A 14,852-nucleotide genomic window follows, 5' to 3' on the forward strand; every position below is an offset into this window, starting at 1 on the left:
TAGGAATGCGATAGTAGATAGATGCTGGATTATCACTAAAACCATGGTAATCTGGGTTTGTGGCCTGCATGAACTATAAGGTGGTATTTTAGAGATTTTTTTTCATTTTTGGTGCTTTTACCGGTTTTTGAATAAATAACCTACTATATTGCAATAGTCATCGGAATATTGCTTGTATTAAAGCATTTAAGAATTAAATAAAGCTATTTTTAGGAGCAGATAAATGTGTTTAAAGCTGTCAGTATGTTTTCACCTTTAAATGTAGTGTTTACTGTGTGGCAGCACTGTATTGCTGTTACTGTGTTCACTATGCAAAAAGTCCCATGCCACAGTTACAGAGAAAAAAGAATTACATTGCTTAGTATAATAAATTGAGTCAGAAGAATCTGTGTCTTTTGCAGATAACACATACTCTGTGTTAATTTTTTTTTAAGGAGCAAGTATTATTTTGAAGAGCTTAAGATTCTGTGAAAAAGATGTTTCCTTTAAGAGACACTGAGATGGGTGCCTCCACCTTCTTTGCCTCAGCTCTGCCACATGATGTTTGTGGAAGTAATGGCCTTCCTCTGACACCCAACTCCATAAAAATTCTGGGGAGATTTCAAATCCTTAAAACAATCACCCATCCCAGGCTTTGCCAGTATGTCGATATTACCAGAGGTAAACACGGTGAGTATCTCTTTAATAAGGAAATTTTATGTGTGGTTACACTTAAGTTTTTGTGACAGTATAACTAAAAGTGAATGAGCAGACTATTGCTTTTATAGCACCAGAAGGTGGCTATTTTTAAGTCTCAAAATGACTATATGCCTTTGCTGTGACTGACAGTACTGGTGCTTTTGTTTCTTCTCTAGGCAGTTAAGGCAGTGGTTAGTTGTCTGTCCTTTTTTGTTATATTATGCTAACTGATAAAAGCTAAGAACGTTTTCTTATATCACCATTAAACTCTTGTACTCAGTTACCATGCCACATCTTTGTGTGGGACATTGAAATACACATTTCTTTGATGCTGAGCTTCTACATCCATGCTCTAATCTTGTGAATATTTTGATGTGATGGTTAGATTTAGTGTACCTACTGTAAGGTACTTGTAAATCTTAGCTAGCATTGTAGGAGGCAATCCCAGATTTTTTTCTTCCAAAGAAAGTTTAAGTTGGTCCTTTGAATTCGAAAAGGAGAAACAAAGAGTTGAGTAACAAGCATTCCACTGTTGATGTGATGACTTGTGTTTCTCAAGTACTTTCCATCTTTTTCTTACTGTAACAATCTTATTATAAAGAATGTTTGAAATTGTTTAGTTTGATTTGGTTTTCAACCTGAATATTCACTACTTGTTTCTTTCTAAGTGGTGGAAGTAGCAAAGCCTAGCTTCTTTAGGAGTTAAGCTGCATCCCATCAGTCTTAAGAAGATGTGGGATCCCTGCAGGTCCTGTAGCTAATTGCTGGTCAGGAGCTACTAGAGGTAGTAGTGTGAGTTGGCCCATCAGGACTGAAACTCTTGTGTTCACTCTCAAAGGTGGTGTTACTTTGAGTCTCTCTCTCATCAACACACCCACAGATTTCTGCAAATTTGTAGATGCTTATCTTCTGTTCTTTAGGATTCTAGTCCTCTTACACTTTCTCTCTTTTTTTTTATTTCCTTTTAAATAGAGAGGCTGGTTGTAGCAGCTGAACACTGTGAGAAGAGTCTGGAAGATTTGCTACGAGAAGGCAAGCCAGTCAGGTAAGGTGTCAAGCTAAATCAAATCAACTCATCATAATCTCACATATCATCTGTGACAAAGCCCTGGATTTTTTAGCTTTTACTGGTTTATATAAATTTTAGTCTGTTAAAATTTAACCTAAAGACATTGTTTATCAGATAAAGCATTTGCCTGAAGGTGGGAGTACTTACTCCTGTACAGTTCTAAAAGCCAGAAGAGTTATGGGGAACATGCTTACAACTGAAATACTTTGTAACTCATAAAATCATATCTGTCTTGTAATAGTAGTTTTGGGTTTTTTTAAAAAAATAGAATAATACTTATGACAGCATAAGTATTTGCCTAAATATTAATTTTAACATTTTATGTCTGCCAGATGATTAAATACAACTTTCACTAGTGCAGACAGAATTTATGTTTTTCATATGCAGAAGTGTATTAATTTATTAACTAGAAAGTGGACAGGATGTCAGGTGTGCCAGGGTGCTAATTAAGTGATTTAAATTTCAGTTAACATAGTCACTTCAGCAAGGCCTTGGTCAAAACCAAGTCCAAAGGCTGGATGTCAAGAATATTGCATGCAAGGATGTACAGAATAACTCTAATTTTAAAGTCTGTCACTATTACCTAGGTTTTTCCTGTGATATATATTACAGCCCTTCCCACAGTTTTGCATCAGGTTCCTGTTGTGCAAGGTTCCAGAAATAGTTAAAGCGTTAGAAGTTCTTTTCTTTATTTTTCATTCAGTTCTCACATTGTTCTTTGAACGTGTGTGTCATGGTGTCAGCTGAGAAGTAGCTCAGCCTATCTGCTGCCTCTTGCCTGTTTTTGAAAAAGCATGCATGTAGCTGCTTTTATTTGTTTTGATACAGTATACTTACACAGATTCTCTGACAACTTCTGTGGCAATATAATCCTGCAGCCTTAGAAGTGCAAGGGCCAAGATAACCCTTTCTGAGGGGGGGAAAAAAATATTTCTCTACCATAATTAATGAATAACAGTTCTGGTCTGTATGCACATCTATTATGACCTGTAGTAGCACGTGTTTTGTGGCATCCAAAAGGATTTTTGAGATGTTTTTAGATAGTTTGCTAAGGTGTGCAACTTTGGTTTTTTTACATGATAAGAGAAGTCAGTTTATGATAGTTACCTCAGCTCTTTGGGCTGTGGCTCTGTTGAGACAAGATTTGTTTTTTCCTCGTGGCTTGAGAGAGCTTTTACTGAAGTAAGTTATTCTACTATCTGATCTTTCTTCTAATGAGCTGCTTGAGATTTCTTCAGGAAGTTGTAACACCTGAGATATAGGGCTAAAATATAGCCTGTATATATGGTCATAGATTTCAGAGGCATTAGTGATTTACCTGCTGTAAATCACAGCTTTTGTAGTAGTAGCTAAAAGATAAATTATGTTCACTGAAAATGAGTTTTCTTGCAAGGCTGACATTTATGCCTCTACTTATGTTTTTTTAATGAAAACATACATTTTTGGTTCTTATGTAAGACATAAATTTTCAGAAATAACTTGGATAGACTAATTCCCAGTTATTGGCTATATCATCTGTCTATATCAATTACCTTTTGAGGAAAGTATTTGGCTTTTTCCATGTATTCTGATTGTATTGGTCAGTGATAGCATGGCTGGTTATACATCCGGATGTGTATGCTATTGCAATTAATTTTATAAACTTTGTAGAATGTGAGAAGCTGCTCTTCTGGTTTCTAGATTAATTTTCCTTACACTTGCCAGTAATTTAAGTCCTTTGCACCTGTACCACAAGCTGGAAATCAGCAGGAAAAAAACAGCAGGAAATCTTCTGTTATGTTAGTTTATGTTAGACATTACATTATGGACAGTCTATCTTTGCCTGCATACTGGAAAACAGGCCATACAGCTGTTTGGTAGTTATTTGCAGTGAATCTTTCCTGAAGTCATGCATTAAGTGTAGCATACATTCCTAAATATATTAATTGTATTGGGGAAAAAAAAAAGTAATGGAGTTCTTTGTTCAATTACTCTGTCTTTTAATTCCGATGAATCAGTTGCACATATGGACTGAATACTGGACACGAGTGCTCTAACCATTTACCTCTTCTGCCCTGTCACAGTGCAGTAAGCCATTTTACTGAGTGTGTCACCAAAAGTGTTCTAGAGCTTGGATTTGTGATGTATTCAAGAATTCATTCATTACCTAACAATACTGTGACAGTAATCTCCAGGAATCACAAATGTGATTTGTCACTGTCCTTGAAATTAACACTTTCAAAGGGTAATGCAAGAATGTATTTGGTAATTTATGGCCAGATTATTTTCTCTTTTGAGTCATGCATATTTGGGAACCTCGAAAGAGCATGTATTGCTGTTAGGACTCTATCTGGTGGATTTCAAGAACTCTCAAATGAAATGAGTTGGCTCTATGCAATTCTTACTATAGGTAACCAGGTGCAGAAACGGAATTTAATACAGCTCTTTATTGTTTTCTGTGTTTTATTTAGGGGATGGCCATGTGGACATCGTAACTACAATTAATGTGTATAAAAGTGGCACTGATTCCAATTTTCTTTACTGTGCTTCCATAAGGCATCAGAAAAATAGCAGGGAAGTTCTTCTGTGGTTGTGTGCTGCAGGGAACTCATGCTGCAACCATGGATAAGAGGTTTAGGATAGGATAAGAATTCTAGTCACTGATGTCCCATTACTTACCAGACCAGTTTCCATTGTCCTCTGAGAGACTGTAGTCTGGGTCATTGTTTCCTGCTTATTACTGATTTATTGTCCTGTTTGTTGTTACTCTGAGTTAGAGGGCAAATGCACTTAGTTTTAGTTCATTACAGTCAAGTTAGTGTCAAATCGGATCTGTAATGTATGTTCAGGAATCAGTTAAACATTTAAAGGGCTAGGAATTTATGTATGTAGTTAAGCAAAAATAGTAAATACCTGATTTAAGTTCACTTAGTTTACTACTGTTCAGAGATTTGAAAATGTGTCTCGGTCTGACTTCCTCTGTCTTCTTGTATATGCAAGGATTTTTTTCTTGTGAATGAATTGAAAATAAGTCACAAAAAATTATCTTGGGTAGAAGTTTTGTACTTCAACAGTGTCACCAAGAGTAGTTCTCAAGTTTGTGGCAGGTAAAATTTTACTAGATTTTTTTAAAAGTTGCTAGTTATTTTAGCAGTGTTGGTACCACAAACCTGATTGTAAGAGATGCCTTTATTTTTTAAGGTTTGCCATCTTTTAAGCACATTTACAGCTACTCCTTTGGGATACCTTTTCCAGACAGTGTTAAAGGAGTTATTTTCTGTGCTTCTGTGGTATTATAATAGGAGCTGTGAGCTTTTCCTATTCTGTCACGCTTGAAGTGTATTTTTTTCTTTGAAGATGTTCATCTGCACTTGTATTCATAGTAATAAAAATGCCAGCAAATGCTGACATTCAGCAGACTTTTGGCACCTACAGCGGAGTTTCTGGATTAGTCTTCAGTTTGTGGCTTGGGCAGTCTAAGCCTATTCCTTTCTTCAATAAAATATAGTTGTCATATGTTTCGAAAGTCATGGTTTTGAAAAGTTACTAGTGAACCATCAGAGATACAAGGTATAGATTGTTATACACAGAACATTTGATGGGAAGCAGACTTTGTCTGCAGCTGTTTACTAGTTTGGAGAAAACATGATCTGACTGATTCGGATGAGTACACTTTATTTGGCCATATTAAACAGTTGTCTGCTCATTGATAGGATTAGATTTCTTTATGCCATCCTTGTGGTTAATGTGTTTTTGGCAAACTTGAAGTGAAACTATGTTGCAGAAGAGATTAAGTGGGAGGAAAAAGGGATTTCTGAGTAGCCAGGGATTCTTCAAAAATATTGTTAGACAGGTGCAAGTCATCAAAGGCTGAAAGTTTTACATGATTTGACTTGAAGAGCAGCATATGAGCAGAACTTCAAGGGCTGAGTGTATTCTGCTTTGAATCAAGTCTGTGTTGGAATTTCACATGAGAAATCCATATGTCATAATGAGGCTGCATTTACAAACGATAAATAATGAAGCAGTAAAGTGAAGTAGCGTTAATAAACAAACAAAATTATTTTTTTTCCTAACCATGTGTGAAAGTCAGTCTATAGTTTGGATATTTAATGTCTGTAGAATTCTCCTTTAGTTTCTTGCCAGTGCTTCACTTCCAAAACTGTGATGAAAGGTTAGCCATTAGTCCAGACTTTTTTTATAGGTTATCCAATGAAGTTTTTTTTCATATAAGATTTTTTTTTTATCATTTCTGTAAGTAATTTTTAGTCTGACTGCAAGTCTTCCTGTAGCGTTTCTTTTAGTATAGGTTGTTTCTTGTGAATGCCTTTCCCCTCACAATGAGAAAATGATTGTTTGAAGTGGAAAAGGGGTACAGCTTTCATGAGGTGGTGGAGGTGAACATTATTGTTCTTGATGTCTGAATGACCTTTTTAGGTATGGAACCAAATTCTTTGCTTGTATAGTTGGCTGCAGTGTTTGATGACAGCACAAAGACATCCCAGAACACGTCCCTGCCTCCCTCACAAGTGAAATGTAACAGTGTGTACATGCTCATTTCTTATTTTCCTCTCTTCCGGGAAGAAAGAAAACAGAATAATCCTACTCTTTGAATTACAATAATCTCTGCTTCTTCTGATTAAAAAGGAGATATGATGGCTATATATAACATAAAGTCTGTAGACATGGAAAAAGTGTGTAATTATGTTTCGGTCTTTTGGTCTACTATGCTTCTTTTGTAGTTGCTTGTAGACACTTCATACAGATTTCCATACTAAAAGCAGTATTAAAGACCTTAAGTTGAAGATGAGTTATGCTGAGTTAGAACAAAAGTAGTGGAGAGTTCTGAGTCTTCAGTATCTAGTGAAAGAGGGTGTTGAGTTTCTCTCAAAAAGACTAAACACCATCCGCAGGGTGGCTTCATCCTGCAGGGAGATTTCTGCAAGGAATTGTGTAAGGATCAGTGTTAAAATTCCATTCAGCATGAATGAGCAAGCTGCTACTAATGAGCTAGTGGCTGAACAACCAAATGTCAAATTTGTGCTGTGCAGATCTCACTGGATTTAAGCCACGTTACTAAACTTAGTGTTGATTTATGATAGTTGTGTTTAGAATAAAAATGCCTGTAGACTTGTGAGAACAAGAAGTGGTTAGTATAGGGTTATTCTAACTTAATAGTGTTTGATGGTTCATCTTTTAGGAAGGAAAAAAGGAAAAGCCTAACACTCATTAAACTTGCTATACGGTGCATACTTCTAGAAAGGGATTATCTTTTTAAAGTGCAAGTGCTTGTATTTGGAACTACAATGTCTTCAGGGAGGCATTTGTCACTAATTAGGGATCAGACAGCTGGTTTATTAAGATGCATTGATAGGCCTGGAAACATCTCTTATGTCACTGTGGTTTGAGATGATTTCTTCTTTACATATGGATGTTCTTTCATTGGGTTCAGGCTCCTCTATTTCACAGCAAAAAAATAGACCCAGACTTGTGCCTTCACTCCAAGTTTGTTGCTTTCCTCCTTGGAAGGTGCATTAGTTCCATACCACCCCTACATCAGTGTTGTGCCAGACTTGAAATGCTAGATATATGGAACATAATGTTATGGGAAACATCGTATAGCCCCTTTTTCCTCACCCTGTAATTTTGTGGGCACCATGTCATGAGCACAGCAGTTAACTGAATTGGTTGGCTCCTGAACCAACAAGACCTTCAGATGGACAGATGTGTGTGGGTGGAAGGAACTTGTATTGGGACCGAGTATATGCACTTGTGTGTTTTTATACCTAGGTAGTTCCTCGGGAATTGGAGATCACTGTAATAGGAGTGTTTGGGAGGCTGGCAGATCAGGCGAGTTCTAAGGCTTAAAATTGTTAATTGCACTGATTAACAGCACACTTCTTGCTAAACTCATGCATGTTACTTTGAACTGTTAGTGATTAACACATGTTGTAAATCAGCTGTGAGGACACAGGACCACAGAGCTGATGCTGTATGGTTAACAGTGGTAGCTATGGCCCTTGGTGGTTCTTGGAAGTCAAGGTGATCAGGCTTGAGAGCTTTTTGAGTGAAGTAAGAACCACTGTGGACTGGTCTTTGTTCTGCTATTATCTAATGCTTGATGTTTTATGCTATCACCATTCCAGCTCCCTGTAAGGGATGGTCTCCTGTACTTCCAGTACTGCTTACTTGATGTTTTGCCAGTCACACTTCTTAGGTATTTGGGAGTATGTCCTGCATATTTACAGTCTGCTGTGCTTCTCTTGTCCTTTTTGTCTGGCAACTTTTCTTGTGTGGATTTCTCCTACATGCAACTATATCCATCTCTATTTGCCCCTTTGGTGATCACATTTCTCGTGTCACCTTCAAGGAAACATGATATTAATTAAATGCTGATTTTCTAATTTCTAATTTATTTTAATTTATTATTTCTTATTTAGAGTCACAGGCATCTGCTACACTTCATTGTTACCTCTCTAGATAGGTGTTTCCTGTTGTGATGATGCATACTGGGATATAGATCAAAGTGATGTACTTCTAGTGCCTTTTGGATTATTAGTTGTTAGCTATGCAATTCCTAACAGCACCATGCCTTATTGGCCTAGTTGCAAAGTCCCTTTGATCACTTGCATTTGCAGATTGTTCTTCTCTTGGAACTTTCTGTTCTTGTTTCACTTTTGAGTAGCATCTGTATCGTTGATATAGAGAACCAGATTTTTTGAGCTAAGCACTGAAATATACCTAGGTATGGCTTTTAACCTGAGATATTTAGATTGATTTTTTTTTAAAAAAAGTATGGTATAATTGAGTTCTTTGTTAAAAGAGCAGTGTTTGAAAGTCTACTGAAATGCCTGGCTTTAGGAGAAGAGCTGTGAAATTATGCAATTTTTGTTTATAGATTTAAAAATTCTGTTGCACTTTTATAAAATTTGTGGGAGGAGGGCAGGGAGTCAATTAGGAATGTGGCTTGTTGATAATGCTTAATCTTCTCATGCAGAGGTGCATAAAATGCAGCCTTTCTCTCAAAGGCAGAGAAATTGGTGAAGAGATTGCTTTAGTGCAGGTTTATAAAGTTCTAGATGCTTTTCCTGTTATGTAGTAACTCAAAAAAAGGAAGCATGCTCACTTATCATTCCTACTAATATCTGTACTTTATGGAGTTGGTATGTATATTTTTTTTCTTTCAAATTACTTCCTTTTATTTTTAAAAAATATTTTTTAAGAAGTTATCTTCTAGTGTCTTAGTTCTGCAAGTGCTTTATTAACAAGTAATCAACAGACCTGCTCTGCCCCCCTCTTTTTTTTTTTTTTTTTTAACATGGCAGTGCTTCACAAGGCTGGAGAAATGAGTAACAAAAATTCAATGCTGCCTGGCTGCAAGGACCACAATATTTATTGTTAGCTAGTCATGATTTCTAAAACTGTCAGTTCATACTGCCACACAGCTGCAATAATGTTAACTACATTAGTAACTGCACTTCAGTTTCAGCTTTTCTTCCAAAAAATTTCCTTCATCAGATTCTTAATGAGATTTTTCCGATCCATCTGGGGCAGTGCAGGAAGAATGAGGGGATGGATCTTGTATAATGAAAGTTGGCATGGCTAACATTAAGCAAACCTCTGTTCTCCATGGATGGATATAGCTCTTAAAAATAAAGTCAAATATGCAGTTGTCCATTGTAACCTTAAAGAGGAAAAAGCGACCCTGTGATCATAAAACGCCTGCTCACTGCCTCGCCCTCAGCTACAGTAGGGCAGGAGTCTCCCGTGCTGAGAGGCTGACCACCTATGCTCCCTGGCAGCTGTGGGAGAAGCTGTAGACAGCTGGAGCTCAGGTCCTCTTCCCTGCCGGTGTCCTCCTGGTGCTGCAGGTGGGAGCTCGTGGAGGAAGCGCTGGTAGAAGTTGGCAGCTGGCTCAGTCGTGGGCACGAGCTCTAGGCTGCTGTACTCCTCTTGGCCCACAGTGCTAGAGGGTTTCTGTGGAACCCAGAAGCACCAGGGGTGAGGTAAAAAAGCCTTGGATGACCTGTACTAGGAAAAGGGACCTTTTTCAGTCTATATCTGTTGGCAAGTGTGTAAAGCAAAGTGTGCTATACATCTTTTAGGGGTCTTGATTCCGTAGAGCTCCAGTCTAAATGCTCATTAGCAGCTGCAGGGCAACAGACAGGTTCTGGATCCTACCTTCTGGTGCATCTAAAAGGAACCCTGTTTGTGTGTTCTGAAACCACTTGGTGAATCAAGTGTAGCTGGAGGGACTGATCAGGAGGGCATACTTTAAAAGCATGTTCTGATCCAAACTCAAGTCTTAATGTAGGACTCCTTGAGTCACCTTGAGCTTTCTGCTGCAAACTCAAAACTGAATGTTGCTGATCTCATTTGTTTATCTTAAATAAAGCTCAGTTTTGCATAAACTGTAGAAAAACTCTGAACTGGTCCTATGTAAGCAGGTTATATATCCTCTTTGGTGATTACCAAAGTAGCCTGTAAGTAGAGTAAATTCTCTCTTCTCTTTGTATTAATTGCATAGAATTCATGACAGATGTAATCAGTTTTCAAAGATGGAATGCCTACTGTGCTTCAGTGCAGAGTGAAACAAGGGAGCCTAGAAGTTGTGGGATATAGTTCTTGCTTTACTTACTTGTAGAATAACAGGTAAGATGCTAAAAGTAGATGAGGATGGTTGGTTCTTGTACAAATTTGTGTGTGTTTCTGTGGGCTTCTCAGGGGAAAAAAAAAAATCACTGAGGACATACAGGGAAAAATAATCTCTACATATTCTTCAACTTTAAATGTAGTACCTGTGAGGTTGCTCACTTGTGTTCTGAGCTACTGTAGTGAGATGACGTAACATTTGTAGCCCTCCAAGTTCTTAAAATTCTAAACATTTGTTCTCATGCTATTTTTCTTGACCATTTGCTACCATAGAAAACCATCTTGTGTGTGTGTGTTTTTTTAACAGAATGCTAATGCCTACTTGCAGTCCAGACTTTCTTCTCCCCACCTGAGGATTCTTGTGCAATAGTTGTGTGATCATCTTCAATCTGTGGGAGATTATTCCTTGGCTCCTTCTTGTGCTAAATTGTGTGTGCGATAAGACTCTTCTACTCAGAGCAGCTAAATTCTTATAGGGACGTCACTTGTTCAGTTTTTAGGTTATTGAAAAACTCTCAGTTGTTTTCATGGTCTAAGTGAGTTCTTTTAGCTTTTTGTGCACTGAAGAGTAGTTTTTTTGTTGGTGGTGAGTTTTTTCTACTTCTTTAATCCCCCCAAAAGGGAAAAAAAATGTTATGTTTATTCAGGAGCAGAAGATGTGCTGTAGAGAATCCCATCGTTACTAACATTTTCATTCTTAAGCATGTTACACAGTAATTCATAATGCATGATCTGTGAATTCAGGCACTATTTTAATGGTTGAGTGCCCCTGGGCTTTAGTTGCCTGAGCATGAAAGCTGGGTTTCCAGGAGCTCATTTGTTCTGGTCTCTTCCAGCCTAGTGAAGAGTGGCGTATCTGTCCAAGCTGGGAGAGGTTCAAAGATAAGGAAAAGACTGAATTGTACAGTAGCCACTTGCTCTGTGATTAATTTGTTTGGCTTCCAGACATAACTGACATTTATTTAAGTTTGCAATAAAATATAAAGGGAGTTGTGTGAATTCTTTCCTGTCTGCCATCAGTAATATTTTGTAGTCTCCAGAAGTTGTCATTCAGGTTTAAAACTCACAAGAGGGAATGTGGGCATTTGGGGTTTGTTTATGATTTTATTTTTTATTTTTACTCTTTAGACACTTTGAACTCCCAGAAATCTACAGATTTAATATGATGAAATACTGACAATGAAATGAATGACAATGATGAATATGACAATGAAAAATTAAATTAGCACTGGACACATATTTCTTTCCTATCGTTATGCTGTGGCCACTCATCTGGTGCCTTTCTGTACAATATTTCCATAAAATCCTTAGCAAACCTATATTGATTTTATTTTTTAGTAATTTCTGAAATTTCATTTTTCTTCTGCTCTTGTAATTTTATCAAAGATGATGACTGGTATAAGCCAAGTTTTAGATTTTTTGCTGGTGTGCCATTGACAAAAGTAATAAAACACTGGTTTTGCTATTCTTTATGGAAAAGAAAAATGTTTAGCACTGTATAAGCACTGTTACAATCCTCTGTGTATGCTGTGCATATACATGTTCTTGTAAGCAGAGAAGTTAATATGTAAACAAATTTGCCTAAGGAAAAAATTGATTATTTTTTAATAGAGAATGCTTGAAGAGACTTGGAAATCTGTGGATATTACCAATTAATTTATTTCAGTGTATACTTTTGCTCTAAACCAACAGCTATATAATATAGGAAGGAAAACCCCTGCTGAAAGGCTCAATCAAAAGCATTGTTTCAGAATAAAGTATCTTTAACTTTTTCTTCCCTTGAATAACATTAGTCTAAGAAAAGCTTTAGAGAAAGCTTTCTCTTAGTATTGATATCTCAAAGTAATTCCTCTGCTCACAGCTGAAAGTATGACAAGCCCTTTGCAACCATGTCATTACAAGACTAAAGTCTTTCCTAAGAACAAATGTAGATTATAATCCTCTCCACATCAGAATGAAAACCTCAAAATGCTGCTGGCTTGGTGTGTGTTTCTGAAGAAATCTTGTTGTGACACTGATCTTTGTAGCAGAGAATCCTCAGCCCTAGTAAAATCACAGTTATCTTCATGGAGTGGGTGTAAGGTTAAGGGTTCTAGTTTGAGGCTTAAGTTCTGAGTGGATACAGACAGCAATGGTAGGTGAGGAATTTTCTGTCACCTTGTTGAGCTAAGCCTGAATGGTGTAGCAGTTCAGAGTGAAAAGAAGCTTCTTCAGTGTCTGAAAATAATGTATTAAGACAGTGCTTCAAACATAAAAGCTGAGGTGGCCCACAGATAATACTACTGTTATTTCATATGTATATAGCTGTGCCTTTAATTAAGAAAATGTTTTCCTTCTGGCCTTGGTGTATAGAAGGAAGCTGCAGTTAAGTTATCATAGCACAGCAATGTTCTGTTAATGTTCTGTTAATACCCTCCCACCCACCACACTTCCCTTTTTTCCTGGCAGAGAATTTGCTAGTATGGTTTTTGCCATGTTACATCTTTCCTTACTGGGAGGAGGCAGGAAATCAGTGATGGAATTAACCGGCAGTGTCTTGTCAGCAAACCTTGAAAAGCAGTCATTTTGAGTAACTAATGCAACTAGGACTGAGATTTTCTTACTTCACAGAATTGTTGAGGAACAAGCACGTGATAGTGTCTATTTTAAGTGTAGTATTGAAAGCTTTGAGTAACTTTTGAATCTTGGTTGGGTAGACTGACAAGACAGAATGGGCAGTTTGGATTCATTCCTATAATTTCTGATGACTTGGTTGGTTCAATTAGAAATTAATTCCTAGTCATTAAACACTATTTTTGTTCCTTGGTGTGGATTCAACAAGTATTAAAGATATCATCTCACTATAAGTAGGGAGAGTGAAAATCCTGGGTTTTTAAGACTGTTACAGTGAATGTGGTGGCTATAAAAAATGATTTTATGATGTTTTTTCCCCTTGAAAGAGCACTTCAAACACACTTGATGTCAACATAGTGTTGCCATAATTGATGTATATTGTAACTTACAATACATAAATGCAAGATATTTTTACAAAATGTAATTTTTTTTTTCTTAAATCATTAATATGTTCCTGAGAGAAAAATGTGGAAGAATGGTGTTCTATAAATTCAGTCTAATTGAAGTAATGATTTTGTATTAGTAATGGTCTCAAAACATCTGTAGTGGTAGAGGAGAATAAGCCAGATTCTCTTCTCTTTGGTGAATGCTGGGTAGAGATCCCCATCTCAAAACAAAACAAAAAAAAACACCAACCAAACAAAACAAACAAAAAAAAGCACAGATTTTTGTGTAGGGAGTCTATTGTCTGATACCTGGATTTGATTGTCTAAAGCGACAACTTCAGATATTGGAAACAATGTCTTCACAGCATGTGTGAAGTGTACAGACAAAGGAGAACTTCCCATTTTGATTTTATTTTGTTTGAAGGGAGGGTTGTGAGGATCTGACCCTTAAAATAACTGCTGTCAGATATGAAGGCATTCCAGATTTCCACAACCTTCTGAGTGTATGGAAGTTGCTAAACATGTTAAATAAATCCTGATTTTTTTCTGCTGTAAAAATTATACCAAACCAAGAAGAATATTTCTTGGTCTTCATTTTTGCTTTATATGTTAGAATCATAGAATCATTTAGGTGGGAAGGGACCTCCAAGATCATCAAGTCCAACCATTGAGCCATTAGGGCTCTAAAGTCCTCTGCTAAAACAGATCAGAATCTGTCAGGGGTGGAAGGGACCACAAGGATCACCCAGTTCCAACCCCTCTGCCATGAGCAGGGACACCTCCCACTAGATCAGGCTGCCCAGAGCCTCATCCAGCCGGGCCTTAAAGACCCCCAGGGATGGGGCCTCAACCACCTCCCTGGGCAACCCATTCCAGGGTCTCACCACTCTCATGGGGAAGAACTTCTTCCTCACATCCAGCCTGAATCTGCCCACTTCCAGCTTTGCCCCATTCCCTCTAGTTCTGTTGTTACTTGAGATCCTAAAAAGTCCCTCCCCAGCTTTCTTGTAGGCCCCCCTAAGATACTGGAAGGCCACAATAAGGTCACCTCGGAGCCTTCTCTTCTCCAGACTGAACAGCCCCAACTCTCTCAGTCTGTCCTCATAGGAGAGCTGCTCCAGCCCTCGGATCATTCTGGTGGCCCTTCTCTGGACACGCTCCAGCAGGTCCACATCCCTCTTGTACTGGGGGCTCCAGAACTGGATGCAGTACTCCAGGTGGGGTCTCACCAGAGCAGAGTAGAGGGGGAGAATCATGTTCCTTAGGGTTTGTTTTTTTTTTATAGGAAAGGGAAATGGATTTCCTCAACTCTCCAAAGTTACAAAGATCCTCAATCTGTCAAGCTGTGCATTAGCAAAATTTCTCAGCAGTGCAGTGATGCTGTGACAAGCTAAGTGAAGAGTAGCTGGATGAGGGATAATGAAAATGTTTTGTGGAACACCTTGCTCTGGTTCTTGATACCCGCTTTCCTATGT

General features: G+C 37.7%; 1 protein-coding gene across 1 annotated transcript in view; it reads left to right on the forward strand.

Moving 5' to 3' along the window:
• Nucleotides 1-432: 432 nt before the first annotated feature.
• The window catches only part of LOC103779338 (TBC domain-containing protein kinase-like protein), a gene marked incomplete at its 3' end in the record, with an annotated part of 38,593 nt that continues 24,173 nt past the window's right edge, over nucleotides 433-14,852 (forward strand). The window contains exons 1-2 of the mRNA XM_008946962.1: nucleotides 433-669; nucleotides 1,651-1,723. Of these exons, the coding sequence (XP_008945210.1) occupies nucleotides 477-669; nucleotides 1,651-1,723 (266 nt within the window). The remainder of the gene's footprint in view (nucleotides 670-1,650; nucleotides 1,724-14,852) is intronic.

This window comes from Merops nubicus, unplaced genomic scaffold, assembly GCF_000691845.1.
Source record: "Merops nubicus isolate BGI_N331 unplaced genomic scaffold, ASM69184v1 scaffold23839, whole genome shotgun sequence".
In the NCBI taxonomy this organism is placed as follows: Eukaryota; Metazoa; Chordata; class Aves; order Coraciiformes; family Meropidae; genus Merops; species Merops nubicus.